The sequence below is a fragment of the Thamnophis elegans genome, chromosome 5 (genome assembly GCF_009769535.1).
Source record: "Thamnophis elegans isolate rThaEle1 chromosome 5, rThaEle1.pri, whole genome shotgun sequence".
NCBI classification, from domain to species: domain Eukaryota; kingdom Metazoa; phylum Chordata; class Lepidosauria; order Squamata; family Colubridae; genus Thamnophis; species Thamnophis elegans.
In genome coordinates, this window is record NC_045545.1 from 6,733,873 (window position 1) to 6,753,961 (window position 20,089).

General features: G+C 42.2%; 1 protein-coding gene across 3 annotated transcripts in view; it reads left to right on the forward strand.

The window, feature by feature from the left end:
- CDC14A (cell division cycle 14A) overlaps positions 1–20,089 on the forward strand; it is a 76,861-nt gene that overhangs the window by 36,108 nt on the left and 20,664 nt on the right. For all 3 annotated transcript variants that reach the window (XM_032217564.1, XM_032217566.1, XM_032217565.1), the window contains exons 6-10: positions 8,194–8,260; positions 9,730–9,792; positions 11,147–11,234; positions 16,706–16,936; positions 18,478–18,616. In XM_032217564.1, the coding sequence (XP_032073455.1) occupies positions 8,194–8,260; positions 9,730–9,792; positions 11,147–11,234; positions 16,706–16,936; positions 18,478–18,616 (588 nt within the window). The remainder of the gene's footprint in view (positions 1–8,193; positions 8,261–9,729; positions 9,793–11,146; positions 11,235–16,705; positions 16,937–18,477; positions 18,617–20,089) is intronic.

Here is a 20,089-nt window from a genome sequence, read left to right on the forward strand (position 1 = left end):
TACATGTGTGTGTGTGGTTCACTTTAAGAAGCAATTCTATGTCTTTCTCCTTCCCTCCAGCCCATTTATTCGCATTTGCATTTCTCCTCCCTCCAGTAATTTATTCCCATTACGTTACGTTCCTCCTTCTCCCCAGCTAAGTACACTTTGTTCTTTTGTTAGCTCACCTTACTCTTCATTAGCTCACTTTTCCCAAGTTCTCAATTCACATTCCTCCCTTTCCCCCCAGCTAATTGTTTGCATTACGTTTCTCCAGTTAATTTGTTTGCATTACGTTTCTCCTTCCCTCAATTCACAATTTGCATTTCTTTACACAATTCACATTTGCATTTCTCCCTTTCCCTCCAGCCGCTTCACTCAATTCACAATTCCATTCCTCCCTTTCCCTCCAGCTGCATTATTCACATTTTATCTTATTTAATTTAAAATTCCCCCAATTTTACTGCGCATGCCCAACAGACCCCAAAGAGTTCTCTTTACAGTCCTGGCTTGCAGAACGGCCCTGGAGGCGGGTCGCGGCTTGCTGATAGCTTTCCAGGAGTTGCGGATTGGCCGGGCAGCATGGAGATCGGTGAGGCAGGCAGGAGGGATTTCAGCTTCCCTCCCAGCATCGGGAGACTTTGGCCGGAGGAGAGGCACAGCGGCAAGGCTCGGGGAGGCTGTGAAGGCAGGCGCGGAGGAATGGGGCCCTTCTGGGAGGGCGCGGAGGCCGTGGGAGGCCGTAGAGGCGACGGAAGGCCGAGAGGGCTGGCGCGGAGGCCGCGGAGGCCTTGGGCGGCCGCAGAGGCGACGGAAGGCCGAGAGGGCTGGCGCGGAGGCCGCGGAGACATCGGGGCCCTTCTGGGAGGCGCGGAGGCCGTAGAGGCATCGGGGAGACCGAGGAGGTTGGCGCGGAGGCCGCGGGGACATCGGGGCCCTTCTGGGAGGCGCAGAGGCCGTGGGACATCGATCTATTGGCGCGCCAGTAGCTTGAGAGTCGCAGACAGCGTTTTGCAGGCAGACTTCGTGAGAAGGCAGGCAGTTCTTTTGAAGGCAACGAGGCTTTACTTTTTGCCGGCTGGCTGGTGGGCAGCCTTAGCAGCAGAGAGGCAGGCAGACTTCGCAGGCAGGCTGAGTTGCCGGATCGCGACGCAGTTTGGCGATTGGCACGGCTGGCTGGCTCCGTGAAGTGCACAGACCACCCAACGACCTCGGGCCCAAACAGTACCAGCTGAGATTGGCTTCCGCAGACCGTGGCTCGTCCTCGGAGTGGCGTAGACCGGGGGTCTGTTGCTCGTCCTCCGAGTTGGCATAGGTTGAAGCTTCTCTTGCTGGACTCTCCTTCAGCTGGGCGCATGCTGGCCGTGGGTTCTGGCGGGTCCTTCACGGGCTCTTCACGGTTGAGCCTCGCGGTCTGTTGCTCGTCCTTGCGCATCGGCGGCTCTCTGTCCCACGGGCAGAGGCCGTGCCAGATCGATGCCAAGTTGGCGTAGACGCCAGCAGGCTCCAACGGGGGAGGCTTGGTAGCCTCTGGAGTTGTGCGAAGTAGAGGTTGCTGCGACTGGCTATTTCTTCTCGTTCCAGGCTCCGTGGGAATCGCGGATCCCACCTTCGTCGCCAGTGTTGTAGATGGGTTTGAAGGGATCACAGGAGCCATGGAATAGCCAGTAAGATGGAATTTATTATACATAAGCAAGGTGACAGCGATTCCGATTGTAACAGATCGCGCCCCAGTATTTATAAGACATGTAACAACCCAAATAACCAATCAGAGCCAGATACTGCACAGCAACTGCTGCTGCAGTACCTTGGCCAATTAGAGGAGCCTAGCTGCTTCTTGGAGGCTAGCAACAACCTCTAATGCCCCTAGGCCAATTAGGGCTCAGCAGAGTGGTTGCTGGCCCTTTTCAATGTATCTGAATACACAACAGAAATGTCAAAGGACTAGCCTGTGGTGCCTCTGGTGGCGAAAATGGATTGCGTGCAGTCCAGGGGTGGGTTTCAACCGGTCTGCAGCAGTCCGTGCGGACCGGTTGGTCGGTGAACCCGGAAGTAAGTAACTTCCGGGAACGCCGAAGGGCCCACCCGCGCGCCTGCGCTCCTTACCGGTCTTTGAAGGCTTCTGCACTTCCATGCAGGCGCATGGCACATACGGCGCCTGCGCGATTCTCCGCGAGCAGCTAGAGCATTGCGCAGGCGCTAAGATGCATGCGTGAACTACGGGCGTGCACGAGGATGCCGCTGGCCCTGTTCCAACCGTACCGGTTGGAACGGGATGAGCAACCCACCACTGGTGCAGTCCTCCCACGCCTTGTTTTCATCTTTCATGGCCTCCTGCAGCACTCTGACATCTGAAAACAGGTCAAAAAATGCCCCCCAAACGGCCAGCAAAGTGCTGCAGGGGGCCGCGGAGGGTGAAAACGAGGTGCCGGGGGGGCGCATAGAGACCCCCTGTGCCCCGTTTTGGCCGGCAGGGTGCTGCAGGAGGCATCCTTCCCCCCGCTGCCACTGCCCTCCCTGCTGGCCCACAGAGGAGAACGACTATGCTGATCCAGCCCTCGAAGAAATCCAGTTTGACACCCCTGCTCTAGAATCTTTCCAAGAATAAAACCCAAAGAAATTGGCTTATAATTTGCTGAATCTTCCTTTTTCTTCCCTTTGTAAATAGGGTCCATTTGGCACTTCACCATAAGGCAATCCTGGGTAATTTACGTACCCTTGGGCCATGTCTGGCCTTTGCTTGTCCCTTTCGGACCTGCGTGAGGTGAATCAGAAATTAGAAATCAAATGTAAATAAGTCTCCGCCATTCTATGCCAATGGCATTGCTTTTTTTAAAAGGTGGCTGCTATTTTTTTTTTATTTATGCGCATGCAGGCCTACCATCTTCGCAGCGCTATTGGTTCAGCTGTCCACAATAGTCTCAGTTTTTCATATGGCCCCTTAGGAAAATGAATTGCCATGAGAGTTTAGCCATACCATCAGCTAGTTCTTAAGATGCAGTTCAGAAGATTTAAATCCATTCAAAAGTAAAGATGGGCTCCATATTAGATTTTTCTTAATCTCAAATTTCCATTTTGCTCCTTGGTTGGGGCAACATACTTTTTTTTTTCTCCCTTTCCCCCTCCTCCTCTCCCCTTTCTTTGCCGGCTGCCACCTCGCCCCCCGCCTCCTCCATCCCCGCCGCTGCCCCCGACAGAGGTGTCTCGCATCTATGGCAGACATAAACGCGAGACGCCTCTGTCAGGGGCAGCGGCGGGGACTCTGCTTCTCGCCGCCACCGCGCTCTTGCCTCACCATCCGTAAACCTCACCGCACGTCACTGTCTAGAACTCACCCATGGCAGTCACTGGTAACCACTAGGATACATCCCCCATGCTTATAAGCTCACTGAGCAGACACTGGCTTTGTCTACAGAAACTTAAAGAGTAAGTTTCTGGTTGTTCTGTCTTTGAGCCTACCTGCTGGTGATGTAGGGAGACTTCTGACTGGTTTATTTTTGAAGAATTCCTCATGTGGACCAATTTGATACAGGGGCATTGCTAGATATAAAAGTCTACACCAATAAGCTTTCATATATTTTAGTAAGGCTTCTATTGAACTGTGCTGTGTTCACATTCATCTCTAAAACATAAGAAAAAGTCACAGAATAATACTCTCATTAAACTCCTGTGCTTTTGTGTAAAAAAAGGCACACTAATTTCGGTATAGAGCCGAGGTGGCGCAGTGGTTAGGGTGCAGTACTGAAAGCCACTACAGCTGACTGTTATCTGTAGTTCAGCGGTTCTAATCTCACTGGCTCAAGGTTGACTCAGCCTTCCATCCTTCCGAGGTGGGTGAAATAAGGACCCGGATTGTTGGGGGCGATATGCTGACTCTGTAAACCGCTTAGAGAGGGCTGAAAGTCCTATGAAGCGGTATATAAGTCTAACTGCTATTGCTATTGCTATATAATGAATAAACGCTGCTCGTAGTAAATAATGAAATGGATATTTGCTGTTTATTTGTATTATGTACTTGAATCTTGTAGAGAAGATATTTTAAATAACCTGATTTAATTTTGAATGATCTTTTTATTTAAAAACCTATGAGCAGATATAATCTTTCAATTATTGTGCTGTAAATTGAATGTGCGTAATAATCACTAGATTATTGCAACTTGAATGTGATAATCACTAGTAATCAGGGAAAACATTTTCATGCATGCCTGAATTATCAGATATACGAATTCCTTCTGACATGTACTGCTTCAATAGCCCAAACATTCAGCCTGAACAAAAATATAATGGATTTACTTATCATAATTAGTAATTTAATTTTGGTGATTGGATTATACAATAGGTATGTTGAATTGGATAACCTATTCATTTTGAATGGGTTTCATCAATGAAAAATTATACAATTAAACAGTGTTTATACACTATGGTAATCCATATGGCTCTGAGCAAAGAACAAGTAGAAAATGTAATACATTAGAGGAATTAGTGGAAGAAAGATTTTAAAGAATTTATTACACACATATACAATTTCTAGAGCTTTAAAGCATGTCTGTTACTGAAGAATGTTTCTTCGTTTACATGAGTTGGCTCATCTTGATGTTTGTTGTTAGGGAAAGAATATATTGTACAGTGATTGCTTTGTTAATAGTGTATTGCAAATACATTCTGGTCTTGTCAGAACATGTTGCTCTCCTGTACAAATAAAAGGGATCCCTCATTTTGAAAGATGGATAAGCTTCTAGAGATTTAATATAGTACCAACTCCTTAGCTGTGGTTTCACAAGCTGTCCCTGCAAATCTTCTATGTTCTGAGAATTTGGTTGTAGTCAAATTTACCTTCCAATGTGTGTCTCTTGCCTCAGTTTACCTGATGTGGAAACTGAATTAATTATTTTATTTTTTAGATTTTTTTCCAGAAGCTCAAGTTGGTGTACTTCCTTCCTCCCCCCCCCGCCACGCCCCCAAGTGGAGTTGGTTGAATCTTGGTTTCCCAAGTCTCAGTGAAAAAAATAGGGTCTGAGGCCATTAAAGTATCCTAAGATCATGTGTTTGAAACGTTGTAAAGGAAAGAAAGCAAAGCCTATGTCACTCTATAAACACTTCACAATCAGAAACACGAGAAATAGCTCAGAAAAAATAGGAAGATATATCTTTGAAAACACAGAGAGGGAAAGAGGCGAGAGAACTTCTATAGATCCTGTATGACCTGTACAATTTCAACATTGAATAACTTTTTAAAAATAAAATTATATCACACTAACATAAGGATGAAGCGCTTAATATAGTGACTTCAATATGGTCAGTTGAGCAGGAAACCTATGAAATATAAATTTGTTGATACCCTAAATCCTGTTTTTATACCTTACTTAATATAGCACCAAGTCTGAAAGGTAATTGTAACTCGTACTGGTCCAAAGTGTGAAATTGGATCTAGTACAGGGGTGTCAAAATCAATTTCATTTAGGGCCTATCAGGATTGCGTATGATCTGGGGTGGGGGTGGGGGTGAGGTGGGCCTGGCTAACTCAACGTCACTCGTGTTGGGGGTGCCTGTGGTGGCCCAAGCACTCTGCCAGCAAAAATGGGCTCTCGAGCTCCGTTTTCAGCTGCAACAGCCTCCTGCAGCCCTCTTCTAGCAAAAATGGAGCTTGGCAGAGCCTCATGAGCTCCATTTTTGGATGCGATGGCCTCTTGCAACCCCCTGCCAGCGAAAACAAAGCTTGGGAGGGCCACATGTCGCCCTCCCAAGCTCTGTTTTTGCTGGCAGAGGCACTGTGAGCTGTATCGCGGTTTCCAGGGCCGCCCCACAGGCCATATCGAAGCACCCCGTGGGCCAGTTCTGCCCCCCCCCCCGGGCCTTGAGTTTGACACCCCTGATCTAGTATGATTTTAAAAATTGATACCAGATTCTATTTAATATGATGCAAAATGCAATTAGGGTGAGGCTAGTGTGCGCATGGTTGATGTTAGCACATGCACAATTGTGCTGGGTTTTTAGATGCTAATTGATTGTATAAAATGGAGAAGAGGAAGGTTCTATTAGAGCAGTGGTTCCCAAACTTGGCAACTTTAAGACTTGTGGACTTCAACTCCCAGAATTCTGCTCTGCTGGCTGGAGAATTCTGGGAGTTGAAGTCCACAAGTCTTAAAGTTGCCAAGTTTGGGAACCACTGTATTAGAGGAAAGCTCAAAAAAGGAAAGGCTTGTTTAAAAAACCACAGCAGAATACTGTAGTATCAACATTAATTGAAACCTACCTGTAGAGATTACTCCCAAATCCCCTGAATAAGTCTTTACTAAAAATTGGTATGAATTCTCCCTGAAGTCTCTTCTGTCAGGTATTGTAAGTCAATTTCATAAGAATTTCCCTGCATATATAGAACTGGAAGAGCTAGCAAATTTTTAATGAAACTCTCCCAAAATTCCTCTTGCACAAAATTCATTGCAACTGCTTTCTCAATAGGGAATGTTTTTTTTTCCTGTCCATAATAGGCAACAGGATCTGTCAATCAGTATTAAATATAATTGCCAAACACACCTGTTTCTCAATGATAGTTGAATGGGGAAGTAGTGCCAAAATGTGATTTTTAAGATGGCTTCTGAATTGTGCAAGCATTATCTGAATCAAATTGTATGTTAGCTCTCAGCCCTAACAGAAGCCAGTAGTGTGTTTTGAGAGATTTTCTGTATCTTTTCCCCCCACAGATGTTCTGTTTGTTTGCTTTAAAATACCTAGCAACTGGATTGCAACATGCAGTTAAATGTTATCAAACATCTTGATGTTGACTAAGAGCAACAGAGTTGTTTGTTAATCATTCATCCTGTTTTCTGACATGAAAGAAGAAAGAAATCAGCATGAAGAAATTTGCTATGGATAGATAATATGTTATAATATAAAATTAGATTTGGCATTTGGGCACCTATATCAAATCCTTCACTATCTAATAAAATGAAATTCAATGGTGAAAAGAGTAAGGTTCTACTACATTTAGGCAACAAAAACGAAATGCACAGGTACAGTATAGGTGGTAGCTTGCTCAACAGTAGTAACTGTGAAAGGGATCTTGGAGTCCTAGTGGACAACTATTGAAATATGAGCCAGCAGTGTGCAGCTGCCAAAAAAGCCAACACAGCTGCATAAACAGAGGGATAGAATCAAGATCACGTAAAGTGTTAATACCATTTTATAAGGCTTTGGTAAGGCCACACTTGGAATACTGCATTCAGTTTTGGTCACCACGATGTAGAAAAGATGTGGAGACTCTAGAAAGAGTGCAGAGAAGAGCAACAAAGATGATTAGGGGACTGGGGACTAAAACATATGAAGAACGGTTGCAGGAACTGGGTATGTCTAGTTTAATAGAAAGAAGGACTAGGGGAGATATGATAGCACTCTTCCAATATCTCAGGGGTTGCCACAAAGAAGAGGGAGTCAAACTATTCTCCAAGGCACCTGAGGTTAGAACAAGAAGCAATGGGTGGAAACTAATCAAGGAGAGAAGCAACTTAGAACTGAGGAGAAATTTCCTGACAGTTAGAACAATTAATCAGTGGAGCAGAAGTTGCCTCCAGAAGTTGTGAATGCCTCAACACTGGAAGTCTTTAAGAAGATGTTGGATAGCCATTTGTCTGAAATGGTGTAGGGTTTCCTACCTAGGCAGGGGGTTGGACTAGAAGACCTCCAAGGTCCCTTCCAACTCTGCTGTTGTATTGTATTGTAACTGTGGCAGGAAAGGTCGTAAAATGGAGCAAAACTTAACAACTATCTTGCTTAGCAATGGCAATTTTGGATTCGGTTGGGGTCGTAAGTTGAGGACTACTTGTAGACAATAATAGTTTGAAAAACAATTTTGTTACATATCATCTTCTGCTGTTGTCTTCTATTTTATTTTTATTCAGACTAGTGAATAGAAGGATGGGCTTTAGAATAATTCCATTAAATGGGAATCTAAAGTGTCCAGAGATACTGTGCAATTTTCCTCCTTTGGGGGTAATCATTTTAAAATAATACTATTAATCTTTTAAATGAACACACATTCTTTAGTTAGTCGAAGTGATCCCTCTCTACAGATTCAGGCGTATAATTGAACTCTGATAATCAAGATTGACAATTTTAAAAATCTAAAAGCTTGGAGGCCCATACATCAGTCCCTTCAGTGTTATTGTGATACATAGCTGCTCACTGTTTCTCTGACATGTTAATATTTTCTTTTCATAGGGATGCTTCGTTTGGGAACTGTACATATAATCTATCTATTCTCGACTGTCTACAAGGACTAAAAAAGGTAATCTTACAGTGCTGAAGGGAAAGAAAATGGTTCACCGACAAAAGGGCGACCGACAAAACCGTGACTGACTAAACCGCGGTGACAAAACTGCAAGTTCTAAACCGCATCGATGAATGAGCGCTGAATCGCGCCGACAACAGCGCAGTGACAGAAGCGCACTGTGAACCTAATGCTAACCCTAACCCTAAACGTAACACTAACCCTACCCCTAAACGTAACGCTAACCCTAACGCTAACCCTAAACCTAACCCTTACCTTAACTTAAATCGCCCTTAAATCGCCCTTCTGTCGACCCGCTGTTGTCGGCACGCTGTTGTCGGCACGTTGATGACGCGGTTTTAGCGACGTGGTTTTAGCGACACGGTTTTGTCGGCGCGCTTTTGTCGGGTCACGAAAGAAAATAGCTTCTTAGATATTTTTCAAGAGTGTAACACAGAACATTGGTAGGCCATGATCAGCCCTAGTTTGCCATTCACCCTTCAAGTCAAATGTAATCTTTCAGTAGGTTCAGTAGGGTGTTTTATGGTTTTCCTCTTTTGCATTTTTTAAAAACCCTTTGAGGGCATAATTATGAATAAAACAACATAGATTGGGAGGGCAGGGGACCAAGCCTTTTTAAGTGCCCATTTAAGATACCCTAAGAACATTTTCCAGCCTATGAAAAATATACAGAATCAATAGAGGTGCTTTGTCTGAAGCAGCCCCAGTTTGTCTCTACTTCATTTTGGGGGGGGGGGTGTTTCACAGTATTAACAATATTTGAACATCAGACTGGGATAGAACATGCAGTATCTAGAATAGTGAAAATAAATCCTGTTTAGGCTGCTAGAGGGGGGGGGGGGTTACCATGCAAAACAATGCCACCCAATAAAATTCCAATTTCTTGGGTGTTCTAACTTGATGTTAATCCATTTTAGAAAGTGGAGGCTTTTTTTTGCCATACCTCTGAATGGATAATTTCAAAGCTTCCTCCTGAAGAGAGGGGTTCCACCACAAATGCGCATACAACAAAAGCGCGTGTGACTAAACCGCGCCGTCAAAACCACGGAGACGAATGAACGCTGAAGCGCGCCGACAACAGCGCGCCGACAGAAGCGCGCTGTAACATAACCCTAAAAATAACCCTAAACCTAACCCTAAACCTAACCCTAAACCTTACCTTAACTTAAATCGCACTTCTGTAGGCGCGCTGTTGTCGGTGCGCTGTTGTCGGCGCGCTTTTGACATCACGGTTTTAGCGCCACGGTTTTGTCGGCGCGCTTTTGATGTCGTGCCACGGAAGAGAGGTACAGGGAGAAGTACGAACAAGTAACAATCTTGTCTTGGTTATAAACTGTCAACAGCATAAAACAGTTTCTAAAGATGTAAAATAGGCACGAATTCCATTTATATTATTTCAGAAAGGAGTGGATTCTTTTTTTTTTCATGAACAGCTTCATGAGGATTTGATATGCTTTTTTTTCTAGGCCTTACAACATGGATTTGTTGATTTCAAGACATTCGATGCAGATGAATATGAACACTACGAGGTTTGTATCTGTTTTAAATGATGCAATTGCTAATTTACAGATAAGAAATTATAAAAATTCCCTGTACTTGAGGCACTTATATACATTTGGTGTAGTAGCGATGATTTTTAAATTGTTGTATAAGTTTTTAGTTTCTATATCATAAAAATATCAAGGAAAAGGAATAAAAGGTTAAGTTACAGCCCCAGCATTATTTGATACATGAACAAGCTAATTTATATATCATTTAATGGTACTAAAGTCATTTATTTAAAAAAATCATTAAGTTGCTACAAATCTAGGAAAATGTATTGGTTGTTTATTTCCCAAATTTAGAAAAAGCTTACATTTCCTTGACACTTAGCTTATGGAATCTCATTACTCTAGTATGTAGTTTATTGACAAGTAATGTGACATCTCTTAGCCTAATACAATACTTATTAGCACTAAATCTGAAACAATGCTTCAAGAGTATAGTTAAAAATGTATATGTGCTCAGTCACATTTTTAAAAAAAATAAGAAGCAACTAGATTAACCAATTGCTATATAAAAACATTACTTAAGTTACTTAAGACAATTTGTTAAGTTGACATTTTCAGGCAGTACTTAAATTTTCAAAATTAATTCAACTTCTTATCTTATAACTTGCTACTAAAAGTATAATGCCCAGTGATTTCAGAATTCCAACTCATAATTCATTATTTGATATAAGAGGAGTTATGGTACATTTGGTCTTGCAACAAATTTTAAAGTGCAGGAAACTGCATTTACAACATAAAAATGTTAATGCTGATTGGTTTTAATTATGAATTGTTTTAAACTTCAATTTTACAAACCTTAATGGCATTGCCTTTGCAAATTCTGAAAATAAAAGTCCAGTAAGTGTTGGTCTTTGCGATGATTTGTCGGTAGAATTAGATGGATTTTTTAAAAATACTAGCAAATTGCCTCTGGTAATCTTTCAGCAAACTTTATTCTTTTTCCATGAATGACATTATTTATTTTATTTATTTATTTTATTAATTAGACTTATATACCGCTTCATAGGGCTTTCAGCCCTCTCTAAGCGGTTTACAGATTTTTTAGCAAATTGAGTCAGCAACTTGCCCCCACAGTCTGGGTCCTCATTTCACCCACCTCGGAAGGATGGAAGGCTGAGTCGACCTTGAGCCGGTGAGATTTGAACCGCTGAACTGCAGATCACAGTCAGCTGAAGTGGCCTGCAGTACTGCACCCTAACCACTGCGCCACCTCAGATACTAAAGCAAAACTACATTTTTATGAACTTTTCAAAACAAGATATTTGAACAAAGCAAACATTTGAAAGAGATTGTTAAAAAGTTTTTTCCCCTTCCTTTCATTTCTCCTTCGTAGAGGGTAGAAAATGGTGACTTCAATTGGATTGTCCCTGGAAAATTCTTAGCGTTTAGTGGACCACATCCGAAGACCAAGATTGAAAATGGTATTTGTCTGTTTTTTTTGGGGGGGGGGGGTGTAGAATTTTGGTTTTGTTTCCCATGGCTAGTCATTGACGATAGTCCAGAGTTGCTATGATTTACCCAAGTAATTTCTGTCCACAAGATTTATTTTGACAAACACAGCTTCAGATAATCGTTCTGAGCAGCAACTTTGGGTAATATTGAAATCCAGGAAGAAATCTCATTCACAAGAAGACCTTATACAGGTTTTTGGATATTATGTTGTTTAGGAAACATTTTTTTAAAATCAATGCTGAAAAAAATAGTTTTTAGTACGAAGGCAAGTATTTAGTATTATGGTAGTAAGCTCTGTCTTTTTACCATTATTTATTTATTTATTTATTTATTTATTTAATTTGTATGCCGCCCACTCTCAAAGAGACTCAGGGCGGCTTACAAGTAAAAAAGGGACGGGGAAGACATACAAAAACAAAACAACATTAAAAGGTCCACAACATTCACAACTTAGGATGGGGCTGGACAAAATCAACAGCCCCAGGCCTGCCGGAACAGCCAGGTCTTGGTCGCTTTGCGGAAGGCCGGAAGGATAGTAAGGGTCCGGATCTCCGCGGGGAGATCGTTCCATAGGGCCGGAGCAGCAACAGAGAAGGCCCTCCCCCGGGGGAGTCGCCAGCCGACATTGACCGGCAGATGGAATCCGGAGGAGGCCTAATCTGTGCGATCTTATAGGCCTCAGGGAGGTCATTGGCAGGAGGCGGTCTCTCAAGTAGCCAGGTCCGATACCGTGTAGGGCTTTAAAAGTAACGACATTAAAACTGTTCACCTCTTTAAAAATTGCTCCAGAAATACCCTCACATCTCCAGAGTAGATTTTGAGTAAATGTGGAATTGAGTTCTGTGAAGAATGTTGAACGATGTCCCATAACACAGTTGAATTTCTGTTCTTAAATCCACATTATCTAAGTACACATTTTTGAAATTTTAATTGTCGTTTTAAAGCCATTCATTGTAATGAAAATCCCATTTTTTGCTTGAAATTTTCAGACCCCTCTAGTATCCAGTTTCTAAAATCATCACTTATCTTTGTTACGACATATTATTTAGGAGAGCTAAAATACATCTGTTTCCCACAAGAAGCTGTTTATTTTTTTATAGCTCATTTCAAAATCTTGTTGCAAAAGTCAGATTTATCTGGACCGTTCATCCATGTATAACTTCCTCAGATCAAAAGCTTATTTATCTCTTGGGGTTTTTGTTTCAAATTCTTTAAGTTCTTAAGCCTTTGGTTGATTTTTCTTTTGTTCAGAGTTGAAAATAAACTCACCTGATAAAAACATTTTAACCATTTCATAGCTATTAGAGACTTTGGAACCAACAAGCTTGAAAATGGTGAATAGGCAATTTCTTGAAAGTGATTAGGAGCAATGTTCCTTCTAATTTTTTTTTCAGTGTGTGTGGAAAAGTATATTGTTTGAGCGGCACATTTTCATGCCTGAGCACCTGAATTTTTTTCACAGATGTTTCACAGAGCAGTTGATTTGTAGGATCCAAATTGGAATGGAGAAAAATGGTTTTGTGCGTGTGTGTCTATGTCTCTGTGTGTGTTTGATGAGTGAGGGATGCGGTAAGGGGACTGCGCCTATTTAGAAAAGGTAAATTATTGCAAGCATGATCAGTCGAAGATAACTATGGGGACAGGTTGGGCGGTAGAGAGAAAGTGATAAAAGAGTGTGGGAGAGGAAGAGAGGAAGAAAAAAGAGGGAAGAGAGACAGAAAGAGACAGAGAAGAAGAGAGAAAGTGAGAGAAGAGTTGGAAAGAAGGAGAGAGAGAGACAAAGAGAAAGGGTGAGAGAGGCAGAAAGAGGTAAAGAGAAGGGAAAAGGAGACAGAAAGTGACAGAAGAATGTAAAAGGAGAGAGAAAGAGAAGAGAGACAAAGAGAAAGAGGATGAGAGAGACAGAAAGAGACAAAGAGGAGAGATAAGGGAGAAGGAGAGAGAAAATGAAGGAAGAATGGAAAAGGAGAAAGAGAAGAGAGACAAAGAGAAAGAGCATGAGAAAGACAGAGAGAGAAGAGAGGAAGAGGAAAGAATAAGAGAGAACATCTCATTTCAACCCTGAGGTACAAATATTCTCTTTGGTAATTTTATTTGCCCATTTATTATCCAATACTCTCATTTCTCCTTAAGTTCATCAATAATTCCCTTCTTTTTATTGAATTTATCACAATACCGTGAGGACAACTTTTTCAGCATAGCTTTACAGCTATTTAAAATATATAGTAATTTAGGTCAGGTTTTCAGAACTTTAGTCTCTTTATAAGTCACTAAGTGCAAAGAAACAGAATTTAGAAAGTTGGCTTCCCTTTTTGTAATTGCCTATTGCCTGCTTAATTTTCTACCTACATTTTTGATATTGATATTCACTGTTGACCCAAGAAGCCTATCGTAGAAAGAAATCGTCTCTATGAACTTTGTTGGGTTTCCATGGAATGAAGTTTGATCTTTTTCTCAACCATACAGTAGCATATTCTTTCTAAGGAGGATATAATCAAGATAGTCCATAATTGCCTATCAATCTAACAGTATGGCGATTGACAATCTCTTTATATTTCAACTCTAACTCTTTCAGTCTTAAAAGGTTTGGTGAGGAGAAATCCAAAAATTCTTTTCAAGAGGAAAAATATGCTTGCACAATTGCATCCATGGAGACATGTATATATACACAACACACAGAGAAACAAACTTAACAAAGTGCTAAGTCTGCCCACCAACTAACACTCGAGAGAGCGGGGGGAGGGAGAGCGAGAGAGAGATTAGCACAACACACAGTCTCTGTAGTACTTTGGTAAATTCTCTTTCTACAGTGAATGCATGAATTAGAGAAAAGTTATGATTCACTTCTAATAATTTTCAATGCATTCCACTTTGTCAAAATTTATCCAGAGCAGAAAAACCCAAATCACATCACTTGTCAGCTAAGAGAGAGAGAGATCGTGTGTATCCCTCCTTCCTTCAGCCCAACACTCTCGCTGGCATCCCAGCCAGACGAGAGGGACTGCAGACTGCAGAGGGTCTCCTCGAGTCTAGGGCAGCGAGTCATTCGATGGGAAACTTGCCTCTTGGAAGGAATGACCCGGCTTGCCGCCCAATGACCGAACGGAGAAGTGAACAGGCAAGAGAGACGAGGCAGGAGAGATGAAACGTGAGCCAAGCCGGATCATTCCTTCCAAGAGGCAACTTTCCCATTGAATGACTCGCTGCCCTAGACTCGAGGAGACCCTCTGCAGTCCCTCTCGTCTGGCAGGGATGCCAGTGAGAGTGTTAGGCTGAAGGAAGGAGGGATACACATGCTCGCGCTCTCCCTCTCTCTCCCTCTCTCTTTCTCCCCCCCCTCTCTCCCCCCCTCTCTCTTTCTCTCTCTCGCAAATGGCAAATCCAAGCACCCGCTGCTGGGAACCTGTCCCATGCCTTCTCCCAACCCCTACACCCCTTCTCTCAGCTACTTGCTGCCTTGTGGACCTAGAACTGTCTCCAGGCTGGCTCTCCTCTCCTATTATTATGGAAGGCATCTCACAAAAACCACTGCACGGCAGTTGGAAATTGCTGCGCGGAGTTTTGTTGCCACGTGCGCGGCTGCGTGCGCGCAGCTTAGAGGAAACATTGATTAGGAAGTAAGGTTTGCGACTTCTGAGGAAGATATGATAAATTGAAGAGATACAGACGACAACCATGGTTAAATGAAGAGCCAGCTAATAGATCAGATTTTTGTAATTTCTCTCTAGGCAAGGAGAGGACTTGAGATCGCCCACAGTTGCTCCTCATGAGGAGATTGCAGGATAATGATTTCCAGTGTATTTAGAGCTCTGGGAGATAATAGCCATCTTGTTCTAACCACAGTCAGGACCTTCAAAGAACACTAGATTCGTATATAACCTTTTAAAATCACTTTTAGAAATGGTTTTCTAACTGCTTTTTAACTATTAGGAACCTTTGGATGAACAAATCTGAAATGACGTGGTGAGCTTCCTTCAATTCTTAGCAAAAGAAAATTTAAATATAAGTTTAAAGTTTTTTTAAAAAGTAAACTTCAAACGGGTAATTACAACTTTGATTTTGGATATGAGGATTCTTTATTTTTCAAGGACCGGGCACAACAACACAGTGTAGCAAATCTGTACAAAATACTTTAAAGCATCATAATAAAAGAATACAAGGTTGTTGCTGAATTTTTAATGTTTAGAACAAATATGCACCTACAATTGCGTGGATGCTACCCCTAAATATTGATGCCACCCTGTTTCCCCCCTCGTCCCACACCAACACACTCCGAGCCAAAGATAAGTTATGGCATTTAATTAACAGACAGACAGGACCTTGGCAGCAAACCGGCACAGAAAAGCTTGGGCAGCAATCCAGCCTGCCAAGCTCACAATAATGTTCTCCAACATTAGTTCCTGCGTTGACTTCTGCAAGAGGGGCGTGTGCACAAGCAGACCTTTTATAGTCTGGAGAGGAGCCTAATGACCACCAGCTGAGTGCAATTACCTCCTGTAACTGCGCAACTGTTTCTGATGCCTATTAGCTCTTCGGTGCCGGGCATCCATAAACAACTCACTGCTGGCATCCGGATCACTCTCCCTTGTCTCCTCCCCACTGGTCCAAGGCTCAGGCAGCTCCTGGTGGCCAACCAGCCTCTCTGTGCCCTGCTCGGAGTCGGAACCCTGTCCAGGGTCCTCCAGAGCCGACTCATAGGGCCCCTCGCTGTCGGAGTCTGGTGGCAGCTCCAATGGCTCCTGCTGGGCCACAACACACCCAAATATTAGTTTTACCCCAGCCTTATAAAATAAGTGAATATTACCTTAAATTTGTATCTATCTATTGAACAATTTCATTTTGGTACTATTTTAAGAAGTTGTATAAAAAGAAGTGATGAAAATAAACAAAACATATGCCTGTAAAATTTCACTGTAATATATTTGTTTAAAAGGAAGAAATAGGATATCAGTCAAAATAACAATGCCAAGTCGTTCCCAAATATTTACAGTTGTATATAGTACTTTCCAAATATTCAGACTTTTTAAAAACTATTGCAAAGAAGGCCTGGAGGCAAAAGCATATGAAGAACGGTTGCCGGAATTGAGTATAGCCAATCTAGAGAAAAGGACTGGGGGTGATATGACTTCAGTGTTCCAGTATTTGAGAGGCTGCCACAAAGAAGGGGTCAAATATTGTTACTTAAGATATTTTGACTGTAACAGTAAAGCATTCAGCTTTGCAACTTCGAATAGACTTTCCTAATAATATTTATATTACCGAAACGAGCATCATGATGTTACATAATTAGGCAATGAAATGCCTGCAAGAAAATGACCAACCAAACTCGGAGACCCCTCAATATTAGTATTATTTGAAAATAGTTTGTTTTCATCATACCCTGTTCTAACTTGGAGAGGAGCTGGAAACATCCAAGTGTTCTCATTCTGCTTGTTTGTAGGTTATCCGCTTCATGCCCCCGAAGCCTATTTCCCATACTTTAGGAAGCACAACGTAACGACCATCATAAGACTCAACAAAAAGATTTATGAAGCCAAACGCTTCACAGATGGTGGATTTGAGCACTACGACTTATTCTTCATTGATGGAAGCACCCCGAGTGACAGCATATTGCAACAGTTTTTGAACATCTGTGAGGAAGCAGAAGGCGCCATAGCTGTACACTGTAAAGGTTAGTCTGAATTGCAATGCAGAATCTGTAAAAATAAAAAAGCCATTAGAATTAAAATTTCTATCCATATACTGTATGTATGTGTGTATGTGTATGTGTGTATGGAAGCAGTTAGCTTCCTCCCATAATTGGGGCATACCAGGGGTTGTGACATTAAATATATACCTTCTTCCCTGGCTTCAGCTGATCAGGAGGAGGACCTTGTGGCTTAATGGCTAAGACGTCTGCCTAAGATGCAATACAGCCCAGGTTCGAATCCCAGTAAGGGTATGGCTAGCTGATGAGAGCTAAATAGCTTGAAATAGATCTATACTAGTCTCCCTTTATTTATTTATCAGCACAAATACAACACACACACACACACACACACACACACACACGTGTGTGTGTGTTTGTGTGTGTGTTTTATGAGGTTTTCGCGGGTGTTACACGGGAGAATTTTACGCGGGAGAAAACCCGAATAACCAAAGACCTACACACACACACACACACACACACACACACACATACACATACATACATACACATACATAAATACGTATATATGTATATACGTACATACATACATACATACATACATACATACGCACATACACACACACATATATACACACACACACATACCGGTGGTGGGATTCAGCCAGTTCGCACCTATCCGGGAGAACCGGTTGGTAACTTTCTAAGAGATTCAGAGAACCGGTTGTTGGAAGAAATCTTCCTTTGGTTTTTTCCTGCTTTACGGGGCTAATCCTGTAAGGAAGGCAGGAAGGAAACATTCTGGTGTTGTTTCTAGCCTAATCTTTATTGACCTGCTTACAGAAACTGCCTCTCCGGTTAACCCTTATTACATTGTAACAGCTAAGGCGAAGCGCCCATCGACCTGAGTGGCGTTGAGTGGGCCATGCCCACACGGTGACATGACCACTAAGCCCCTGCCTACCCACCTGGTCATTAGGACAGAGAACCGGTTGTTAAATTATTTGAATCCCACCACTGATACATGCATACATACACATCGACTTGTATAAATTACTCCAAACTACACATTTTAAAACTCTTGCCTAAGCTAAAACGTTGCACTGATTTTTCCTATCTATGCAGTCATTTTTATTCCATTGAATGATGCTGTTGCATCTCTTTTTTTAAAAAAAAAATCTCTTTAGTATTCTTTAGAAGATTCCGCTTTTTTGCATGTGTAAGAGTACTAATGAACTTCCATATAATTTGTGCGGAGTGTGCCTTAACAGCTTGAATCTTCTATTCCATATAATTTAAATAGAATTATTTTACTTGGAAAACCTGAAAAGATAGAGGAAGCAGCAGCGTCCCTTCTCTTTTCCCCCACTAGTCTGTCTTATTTAATTAATTTATCCATTTTCAGTTTTTCCATTGCTTTTGGAATGCCGGCGAACAACCCACCCCTGTCAGAGACCTAGAAACAAATATTTTAGCAAATATTTGGCATTGTTCAGTGCCAAATATTCAGCATTGTGGATCTCTTAAAACTCAGTGTTTTATGTCTTTTTTGTCCATTAATGTAGCTGGTCTAGGAAGAACAGGGACACTGATTGCTTGTTATATAATGAAACACTATAAATTCACCCATTCTGAAGCCATTGCCTGGATACGAATGTGTCGGCCTGGTTCTATTATTGGACCACAGCAACACTTCCTTGAAGAGTAAGTATGAGAACTATATTAATCATACAATGCATGCTCCAGAATATGTTCTTTACTGTTTAATAAATATTTAGTAAGGCCCGTGACCCGTCAAAACCGCGGTCGACGAAAGCGCGTACCTGACGTCATCAGCAGCGCGACGAAAAAAATTAAAAAATAAATTAAATTAAAATTAAAATAAAATTAAAGCAAGCCGATTCACATAAAGGTAAGGGTTAGGGTTAGGGTTAGGGTTAGGTTAAGGGTTAGGGTTAGGTTTAGGGTTACGTTAAGCGTTAGGGTTAGGTTTAGCGTTAGGTTAAGGGTTAGCGTTAGGTTTAGCGTTAGGTTAAGTGTTAGGTTTAGGGTTAGGTTAAGGGTTAGGTTTAGGGTTAGGTTTGGGGGGGTTAGGGTAAGGTTTTCGCTTTAATTTTAAATTTACCGCTCACAGCGCAATGTTTTTGTCGCGCTGTGATGACGTCACGTACGCGCTTTCGTCGAGCGCGCTTTTGTCTACCGCGGTTTTGTGGTGGAACCAGTAAGGCCACAAAACATAGTAACATTTTTAGAGCTCCCTCTTCTGAATTGTGTTTAGAGTTCTTATTACAAAGTTTAACAAGTTCTGGAGAAGATATGTGTAATGTTACACCGCTGCTGTAATGTTGTTCAATTTATTGTGTTACTCATGTCTCAAAATGCCCTTTTTAAAGTAGTTCCAGGAATGGGTTAAGAATCTAGAAAATGTTTTCTCCTTCTCTTAGTTTTGTTGCCTGAACATATCTTAACAAGTTACTTCCCCTTGTCAATATTTTGTGCTTTTTTTAATATAAACTGTATCTCAATCTAATCCTCAAAAGACAGTATCAGAATCTAATTAAAGTTCATTTTTAACCATGCAGTTTTTGTTTGAAGTCAGCTAATGTTTTTCACCTGCCTTTGGAGAGGTAGGTAGGAGGGGGAAAATGTATCCATCACTTTTGCTAAAAGTAGCTTAAAGGTGATAATTAGCAAGGCTGCCTATCTGTGGTGCTAATTGGAATAGATCAGATCAAACCATCTGGTTTTGGGATTTATGGCAGTGGCAATGAACATCTGGTTGTTACGTGTTACTGATGAAAATTGATTTAGTGGTTCAATAAAATGCAGGATCCCTCCCCACAGTGTGACTTGGGTGCACATAGATGCTGTAAATCACACAAGGATGATATTTGCATAAGGATTTTGATTTTACATCAGTACTGTAGCCCTATATGGTTCACCGACAAAAGGGTGAACGACAAAAGCGCGCCCGACTAAACCGCGGTGACAAAACCGTGAGTTCTAAAGCGCGCCGACGAATGAGCACTGAAGCGCGGCGACAACAGCGCGGCGACAGAAGCGCGCTGTAAACCTAACCCTAAACCTAACCCTTAACTTAAATCGCGCTTCTATCGCCGCGCTGTTGTCGCCGTGTTGATGACGTCACGTTGATGATGCGGTTTTAGCGCCGCGGTT